Source organism: Psittacula echo (genome assembly GCF_963264785.1).
Source record: "Psittacula echo genome assembly, chromosome: 2".
In the NCBI taxonomy this organism is placed as follows: domain Eukaryota; kingdom Metazoa; phylum Chordata; class Aves; order Psittaciformes; family Psittacidae; genus Psittacula; species Psittacula echo.
Window position 1 is genome coordinate 43,724,867 of NC_137737.1, and position 9,769 is coordinate 43,734,635.

The window sequence follows — 9,769 nt, forward strand, 5'->3', positions numbered from 1 at the left end:
CCACTACATTTGCTTGTGAAGCTCAACCTTGCTGCCTCCGGAAGGGGGTTATTCCGAGTGATCCCGGCGGAGCTCGCTTGGGAGAACCCCGAAACTAACGCAGCGGGCTAGGGCGCTCCTTGCCGTCAGCGATCTCTATCTCGCCAGAGCCCCGGGGAGCCCGGGGACCTGCACTTAGTGCCCGTCATTGAATTAAGCGGGGTTAATGGCCCGCCCAGCCGGCCCGCCCGGAGCCGGAGCCGCCGCCGCCGCCGCCCGGGGGCGCCGCGGGCGGGAGCGCACGTCGAGGCCGCGCCCGCCGCCGGTGGGGAGGGGGGGGGAGGCGTGGCGGCCCTGCCCGCGGCACAGCCAATGGGGCGGGGCGGGGCAGGGGGCGGGGCGAAGCGGCCCGGCCCGCGCCCGACGCCGGCGGTATTTACGGGGCGGGAAGCGGCGCCGCCGTGTCAGTGAGGCAGAGCCCGCCCGGCCGGGGAGCGTGCGCCATCGCTGCTGCTGCCGCTCCTGGGGACGGGGGCTCCGCCGCGACAGAGAAAGGAAGGGAAGGCAGGGAGCCGCGGCCGTCGCCCCTGCATACCGCAGCGGTGGCCGCGCAACGGCTCTGCCCGCGGGCGAGCGGCTCCTCCTCCGTGCTCCGGCGGGGTAGGGGCGGGCGGCGGCGGCTCGGCCGTGCCTGCGCTGCGGGCTGTGGCGAGCGGCGCCGCTCCGCGAGGCGGGCGGTCGGGTAAATGGATCGCCATTCCAGCTACATCTTCATCTGGCTGCAACTGGAGCTGTGCGCCATGGCCGTCCTGCTCACCAGAGGTGAGGCCGCGATGAGGTGTCTGGCCCCGGAGGAGCCGGAGAGGACCCGGGGGTTGCGGGAACCCGGCGCCTGCGGGGAGGCGCTCCGGGGGAAACGGGACGTCTGAGGAGGCCTGGTGCCAGAAGGGGAGCGGGGCGAGGAGCGGCGACCGGGCCGGGGGAGTCTATCAGACGGCGAGGGTGTCAGTGCGGAGGGGCCGATGCCGCGGCCACCCCACGGCGAGGGGAGGGCGCTGGTCGCGGCGGGGCCTGCGCTGTGTCGGGAGCCCCTTGCTAAGCCGTTGTTGACGGGCGGTGGCGGGGAGCCGCTAGGTCTGCGCCCTCCTGTCCCGTCCCGTCCAACCTGGCCGCCGGTGCCGGTCAGTCGGAGAGCGGGGGCCCGTGGTTGTCGAAGCGGGAGCGGCGCCCGGCCGCGGGCGAGCCCTGCCCTGTCACCGCCAGCCGCGGGGCTGGAGCCGGAGCCGGGGTCTGGCCGCCCGGGGAGCGCCTCTGGGAAGAGGCGACCCTCTGGCTGCTTGTAATCGCCTTGCTGCGGGGAGGAGGTTAAGGGATAGGTTAGCGCGGTGATGATGTGCGACGGTATTTATTTATTTTGGAAGGCAGGGTGTAATTAACCCTAAATAACAGCCCTTGCAGCGTGCAGGGGGGAGCCGGCTGGCCCCATCAAAGCGGGCAGAACAGGGAGTGACTGAGTGATGTGAAGTCGCAGATACTGAAACTATGTGCCTGATAATGATATAATTAGGGGATCACAGACTTCTGGCTGCTGCTGACTTCAAAAGCTTTAAGAGAAGCCTGCAGTCTCTCCTGTAGCCATCTTGACTAAAAGCAGACATTTTTCTTTAATAGCTACATACAGTAACAAGAAAGAGGAGGGAACAGAAGGGCATTGTTCACTGTTTCAAAATACTAAATACCCTTTCTGGCTTTTTGCATAGCACAGGAAGAAACTTTATGAATTGACAGCAATACAGTTTTAATACAGTAATACAAAGTCCATTCTGTTTCACCGAGAACGTGGCTTTAATTAAAAAGCAGTTGAATTAACCTGATGACTAGCCTGTCAGATGTTGTTTATAAGATTGTCTTAAGTCAATAAAATGTAGAATTTTAAGCGTGATTATATAAACACTTAAAATGGAAGTATGTGTGTTGTTTCATTTTCTTCTCGTGCTGTACTGAGACTCAATGAAAGGACTGTCAGCCCTGGTGCTGTTCCTTGTTTGCATCTTTTTTTTAACTCTTAAAATTACAAAATGATGAAAAGTTGGAGCTTTTGTTTTTGTTTTTTGTTTGGTTGTTTGGTTTTGTTTGGTTTTTGGTGTTTTGTTTTTGTTTTTGTTTTTTTTTTCCAGAGAGGTTAGGGGAAGACCTCACATAGAATGCTTAGAAAATGGTTGAGTCTTTTTTTTCCATAGCATGCTGGATGACAGCGTGTGTGAATGCACAAAAAATTAGGTTACTTGGTCTAAAAGCCCAAGGGAATTGAACTGGAGACACTGAGACACTCCATCATTTGGCTTCTATTAAGCAGAATTATTAAAGAGCAGTGGGAACTTCAAGGCCTGGAGCCTGCAGTAGCATTTTGGGAAAGTGTTGAAGTAGGCTGGAGAGGGGAAGCTAACCTGATTGGGATGATTTTAAACGTCTTTTGGAATACTTTTTAGGTATGGGGTGCTAGAAAGCATCCTGAGAAGGGGTGGCAGCAGGGAAGCCTGTAGACTGATTTTTAAGTGCAGACTGTAAAGTAAGACATCCAACAATTCAGTTGACTCCGAAAGCCTTGGTGCTGCTGTGATTACAAGTACACCAAGCAAGCACCTTGGAAGTAGTTTTAAATCCACTCTTCTAAGGATGGCTCTAAAATCTGGCCTTCTCCTAAACCTTGGATCAATGGCACATTGAATTATGTTTGAGTTGCAACTTGCCTAGAAAGAGTAAGTTTTCCCTACAGTGCAGGACATGTACAATTCGTACCAGAGCAGTTTAGAGAGCACAAAATGAAGAGTTTTATGAAGGGAACTTTTTTTATCGCTTCCTTCAGGAATTTTTGAGGTTTCCTGAGAGATTTTTTTGTAGAGCTGGTAGAGGATTTTCAGTCTTAAGTGTTTCCCCTTTTGACTGCATGTTGGATGGCATGCAAGACTGGGGAGGAGTGAGGGGGAGCTTTGAGCCTTGTAATTTCTCCCCATTTAGTAAATTTACATTTGGCTTGAAAGACATTGACTGTGGTGAACATGTTAATTATGAACCTGCACTGTTTCTGTTTTAGAATACTGATAAAAAAGGCCTTTTTGCATGAATGGCTACTTAAAGAATTTATTTTTTCTGGAGAAATTACAAATACTTGCCTAGTTTCACGCAGTAAAAACCTTCATGACTGGGAGACTTGGATGGTAATGGTTCTAGCTAATAGCTTTATAAGGTGTTAGTTAAACCTTTTAAATTTTGGCACAGTACTGAGAGGTAATAAACAATTCAGCATTTCCGACTTTTTTTTTCTTTTTTTTCATTTGCCACACAAATATTTAAACCCAGTATTTTTGTTGTGTACTTACGCCCAGTTGAAAATGCATTACCTTTATAAAAATACACTGCTGTTCCTGTAGTAATGGTTTAAAACATAGATGTGACTTCCTATAGGGCTGAAGGTGTGTACTGCTTTTAAAATTGGGGTTTCACTTTAAATGCAGTTTAATGCAACTGCTGACAGCGAGTGGAAGTAGCTATAAAATGGTCTTGTTAGTTATTTATCTTGGGGGGAAAAAAAGCCACTATGACCTTCCTCCCCCAGTCCCTCTTTTAGTGAAATGGTCTTGCTTTAATTCAAAGGACTATGGTACTAGTAATTAAAACAAGTGCCCTAAGGCATTTGCAGGGGTTAAGGTTACAGCAGGTAAGCACTGTACAGCGATGAGAAGGAAAACCCTGCTCTCATGGATTTACAGTCTAGAGGAGTACCCCAAAACTGGCACTGAGTTTGAATTTTGTGATGCTTGTGGCTAGTAAGAGTGCCTGGTGAGGTGTCGTTAATGAGCTAAATTCTGACCTTTATTGCACAATTTTTATTTTTTAGGTGAAATCAGATGCTACTGTGATGCTGCACATTGTGTTGCAACTGGCTATATGTGCAAATCTGAGCTTAGTGCCTGCTTCTCCAGACTGCTTGATCCTCAGAATACACATTCCCCACTAACTCATGGCTGCTTGGACTCTATTGCAAGCACAGCTGATATCTGCCAAGCCAAACAAGCACAAAACCACTCTGGCACCACTGCCATGTCCACATTGGAATGCTGTCATGAAGATATGTGCAATTACAGAGGACTACATGATGTTTTGTCTCCTTCCAGGGGTGATACTTCAGGTAGGGCAAGGAAGCTTCAGTGAAATCTCTCTTCTGGCTGTTAGGCTGGTGACAGTGAAAACCTTGTATGTCTGCTGTTGGTTTAGTTGTTGCTGTAAGTAGAGACACCAGAGGGGGGAGCGGGTGGTTGGATGCTGGGGAGCAACATTTCAGCTGAATAGCTTTTATTTTTTTTTTTGCCTGCATTAATGGTAAAGATCTGTCTTGACAACTTGTTATTGTTTGCTTTTAAGAAGCAATGGCAATGATATTCCTAGCTAAATTGGCTATCAGGATAAGAAATTCCATGTTATAAATAGCCTTAAACTCATCTTTTTATTTTATAAGAGTATTTTCAGTAGATACTGCAGAGTGTGTAGCTGTTGCTCCTTGAACTTATCACTGTGGCATTTAATGGAGTTGCTTATATATAAACCAGTTGTTGATACTGAAATAAGCTTCAACTTTTTTCCCTTTGCAGGACAAGGGAGCAGATATCAACATGACAGCAGCAGGAATCTCATCACCAAGGTGCAGGAATTGACCTCTTCGAAAGAGTTATGGTTCAGGGCAGCAGTAATTGCTGTTCCTATAGCTGGTGGGCTAATCTTGGTGCTCCTTATCATGCTGGCCTTGCGAATGCTCAGGAGTGAAAATAAGAGACTACAAGATCAACGACAGCAAATGCTCTCCCGTTTGCACTATAGTTTTCATGGACATCATTCAAAAAAAGGGCAGGTGGCAAAACTGGACTTGGAATGCATGGTGCCTGTGACTGGTCATGAGAACTGCTGCATGACCTGTGATAAAATGAGACATTCAGACCTCAGCAATGATAAAATTCTTTCGCTAGTCCACTGGGGAATGTACAGCGGACATGGGAAGCTGGAATTTGTATGACCAATTATTTGTTTTTTGATCTGAGCTAAACTTACTCTCTGAACTCTTGAAGGCCTTTGGGTTCTGCTGGACAGGAGCACTTTATCTTAAAACAAAAACTAGCATAAATCATCTTTGAGAAACAAAGGACCTCTGCAAACAGAATCTTGGATATTTCTTCTGAAGGATTCCAAAAGTTGTCTTATTTGCACAGAGTAAAATACACTCAAATGTATTGTTTGCTTTAAAGTTATGAAAGCAAAAATTAGAAGTTGTAAACACTGTCACCAGGGTTATCTGAACTGTAGGGAGCTGAGAACTGAGTTATTATAATAAACTGTATGCAAAGCTCCTATGTTTCCTGACTTATTGTAAAGATTTTTTAAATATATATATTTTGTCTGAAACTTGCTTCTGACTTTTGTTTTGGAAAACAGTTCCTTTTGGGATGGTGGTGGGAAACAAATCAAGGTGGTATGCATGGTAATGCTCTGCATAACAATTAGATTCTGAAAGCAGAGTTTTCTTACTCTTGTGAGGGGAAATTAAGTGGTTATTCCAGGGCGAAGGTGGCAGCTTTATTGTTTTATACTTCAAGTAGCAGTGAACCCACATCCTCAAATCTTGGCTATTGCATTTTACTCATAACCTCGGTAAACTCTCCTGTAGTGTTGTGATAACTGTTTCATCCTCTCTGTTAAAGAAGAAGCGCTTCTATTCTCTGTGCAAAGTGTATCAAAGTGGCTCTTAATTCTTCATAAATGTTTTTCCTCCCTTCATTTTAATTCTGTTTTCTGAGATATTTTTTTCTTTTTCATCTTTTACTTGCAAAATTAACACCTATTCTGCTGTGTGTATGTGTATATAGATATGTTTGGTGGTTTTTTTTTTTTCTACTGATAACCCCTGTGGGCCCAGTGGAAAACATCTACCTTGTTCTTCTATAGTGTAACTCATATTGCATTCTGCTACTTTTGTGTGGGACTGAAGAATATTTAATCTCTGGCTCATCCTGTATGCTATTCTTGCATAGGCTTTTTTTCCCTGCCAGTATTTGCGCACTTAGTTGTTTTACTCCTTCAGCTAGCTGGCTTCAGTTGATAATTTCATTTATTCGGTGCCTGGTTGCTAAAAACAAACAAAACCTCCGGATTATCCAAGGAGCTTATTGCATTTATTTTTCTTGTTTTATTAGACTTTGCTGAAGTAATTGAAGTAGACTTGCTTAAAAGGCAGATTCCACATCGTGGTGAAAGAAGAGTTCAAACTGCTGCTGCAGAAGATAAAACCTGGCAAAAGTCTAGTATTCATCTGTGTTTTAAATAGCTTTAGAAACTGTTTTGTCTCTTGGTTGTAAAGCTGAGCCTCTACTGCTGCCATCAGTAAAAAGGGAGTGGCACAAATGGGGTTACAACATCATTGCAGCAATGCTTTGGTCTCTTGTGCCGCTTTACGATTTGCTGGGATGTGAGCAAGGGGAACCAGCCTCTCTTGAGTCACAAGCTGGTGTTCCTGAACGCACGCATAAACTGTCTGGTAGGCTTGTTGGAGAGAAGTTGGTCACTTGGCTTTGCAAACAGAGGCATGGATACTGCAAACTTACCCCTACAGTTAAACACTGATACTGGTTGAGTGTGATGAGAGCCTTGGGAAAGCCAAGGTCCCACATGCCTATGGTGCACTGTAAAAATGTGGTTTAGAAGGATTAGTTTCATCTGTGTTCCTCAAGCTGCTGACTCCTTTTATCTCGTCGAAGTGCCTGGAGAGTTGCTTTTAATGCAGGGAACTGTGCTCTCTGGTTCCTACCTTTTTTCTGCTGCTGAAGTTTTAAGAAATTATGTGGTTGTAACTGCTGTTGGAAACTGGCCTGTGCTCTTCTGGCTGACCTTTTGAAGCGCTGCTTTTCTATACGCGCTCTGCCCTTCCTTTGCACTGATCTGAAAGTCTAGGGTAGTTTTTTGCTCTGCCAAGTGTATTATATTTGGGAATGACTGGCTGGGGAGTTTGTGCTGAAAGAGACAAACCTGAAATACTGTCTGTCAGATGTAGCTCATCATAGTTATGATGACTAGACAAGTTAGAAGATCTGATTGCTAAAACTTTCAAGTGCTGTCTCCAGAAATCTGAGGGAGCGGGTTGTGTAGTCATTTAAGCATCCTGTGACCTTCACCACTCATTTGCTGCTGATTTGAATGTATAAGGCCCTATTTATGCTTGCCATTAAAAGGCCAGTAAGACCGGGATGCTCTAATTGGTCCCTTGCTGTGGAGATGTTTTAAAGAAGAAAAGAGATTGTTTGCCTTCCCCTGCAGTCCTGGGAGCAGGGCCACCCGAGTTGCTGGGGACAGCACCCAAGTTAGTGGTTGCTGGGGTTGCTCTGCGATGTGTGGTTTAGGTGTGGCAGCTGATACGGCCTGGAAGTTTCTGGGCTGCCAGTTTTCTAAGGATGAAATCTGGATTTCCAATTTATTTTGAAACCCATATTCAGGAAAGTATGGTGTTGAGTTCTGGTGTCTGTCTGGCAGCAGCCATGCGAGTTATGGAATGAGCCCCAAATCTTTTCACTAAAATTACCAATTGTAGAATCCAAGGAGTGTCAGAGAGAGCAGTAGCCATCTGCATAGCTAGTTTTCTGTTGTGGCTGCTTATATTGCCTGCCGAGCTCAGCAATACCAGCTTTCCCTTACACTTTTTAGGAAGTTTGTGTTCCCGTGACAAGGGGGGGGACCTTAGTGATGGTCTATGGGTCTCCCAGCTGCTAGGTGCTGAACCTGGGCAAAACAAGGCAGTCCTAGACACCCACTGCATGCAACTCAGTGAAGGAGGGAGCAAATACTAAAAGCTGAAGGGCCTGGGCAGAGGCTGGAGGCCAAAGAGGTGAGACAGTAAGTGATGGCTATCCTGTTAAAATGCATTTGATTTAGGATTTGTCATTGTGCTATGCACTCTCAGATTTCCCCTGCAGACAATAGCAAACACTCCTTTCTTTGAAACCCCTGCAAGCCCTGGAACGTAAGAAGGACAGCCCTCTCTATTTCTGACTGAAACAGTCTCTTGGATTGGAATAAATAAAATCAAATGTCCAAGATGTAATTTAGTGTTTCCCTTGCCTCTCTTTCCTTGATTCTTTCCTCAAAACAGTAATGGTTGTGGTTTTCATATGTCTCTGCTTTTCCCTGCTTTGAGAACCGCTGGCTTGGTATGTCTCCTCTTAACTCCTGCTGAACTGATTCTATTAAAACCCCCTTACTCCATAGGGGGCTTGACCTTTTTCTGAAATACCAAATGCGTCTGCTTTGGAAATCACAAACTTCTCCTCCTCTAAAGAGCTTGTAAATCTGGTTTCAATATTGGGTGATTACAGGCTGTGTAGAGAGCTTGAAAGTAAGCAGCCACTTCTGGTAGCAGAGTGCTGGAGCTGGGCTGCCTGTGCTGAGCTGCAACTCTCATTTTTCACCCCAGTGTGTGTCTAGCATAAAGCCACTGACGTCAGCAGATTCACCCTGGATTAGCAGTTGCTGGACAGACGGATGGTTTACCTTCTCTTATCAGCTCCCTGGCATCCAGTTTGTGTTGTACAGCTACTTGCTGTGTTGTAAATCCAGCAATCTCACTGCAGGATGCTGCCCTGAAGAGCAAATACCCAGAAAAGCCTGGGGAGAGAGAGAAAGGTTTTTCCTTAGGTGTAATGGGAGTATTGGCACCTTCTCTTGCTGCTAGCGTGGCCATTTCAAGGTATGAACAGGGAAAGTACATTGCCAGGCTGCTTGTGTGGTATGGGATGTATCTGTTAGCTGCAGGTCAGTGGGGTTCCACAGTGAATAAATGAAAGCAGAATTTGGCCTTCCCTTTAAAAAAGAGGGAGATAAGAAGATTATTTCCCAAGCAAAAGAAGATCTATGGTCAAGAAAAGACCTCCATAATAAGGCACAAGTTGAGTGAATAAAAGAAGGTGGTATCTGAGGGAGGCAAAGTTGTCTGTTTCTTTTTTTCAGCTGCTTTCCCAGGTGGAGATCAATGGAGGCATGTTTGTTTTGTTCCAGTGGCTGGTCACTTTGCAGGAAAAAACTCTTCCTTGTTTTGGCTCTAGGAGTTACTTGGGGAAATGATATTTTGGATCTGTCACTGTATTGTATTTCTGGAAAGAAGTTGTGGAGAGGTGCTGTAAAATTGCAGTTATCTCTTGGGAGGGCCCCAGTGTCTCCAACATTATGAATTCTGGCTCCCTCTAAATAAACAACCAACCTCCTTTTCTTTGTTTCACCTCTAACCCTTGTCTGCAGCCTTTACAATCCCAGGGGGTGAATCCTGAAGTAAAACAAACTGCAAGGGAAGGAAGCCAGGAGGGAGCCGCTGTGCCTGCAGATTAACAGAGCCTCCTGCTCTCCAGCCAACCTTGACAAAAGGATTCAATCCTGAACTGACCTTCAGGGGGAAAAGCAAAACAAAAACCACCTCGACTTGAACTTTCAAGGCTGGGAGTTTAGAGCTCGGTTTGATGTCTCCTACAGGGAGTTAGAAATGCCAAACACCTGTCTCGCAAACCCAAATCCTAACAAGTTATCAGGACAGCTGAGCCCCAAATCAAACGGCTTTGAAAAATCTAGGATTTGCTCATCACTGTTCTCGAGTCATCCCTTGCTGCTAAAAGGGCATGAAAATGTGCTCTTGCTTTCCCAGTGTGATTCTTGATACAAATATATAACATCCAGTTAAGCAAATAGTGAGTTCTGTTGAAACATC

At 46.1% G+C, this 9,769-nt stretch overlaps 1 protein-coding gene across 1 annotated transcript; it reads left to right on the forward strand.

The window, feature by feature from the left end:
* Positions 1-476: 476 nt before the first annotated feature.
* Positions 477-5,373, forward strand: BAMBI (BMP and activin membrane bound inhibitor). Its single transcript, XM_080610676.1, has 3 exons — positions 477-801; positions 3,878-4,168; positions 4,629-5,373. Exons 1-3 carry the CDS (start codon positions 726-728, stop codon positions 5,045-5,047), a joined length of 786 nt encoding a protein of 261 aa, XP_080466802.1. The 5' UTR covers positions 477-725; the 3' UTR covers positions 5,048-5,373.
* The last annotated feature ends 4,396 nt before the right edge of the window (positions 5,374-9,769 follow it).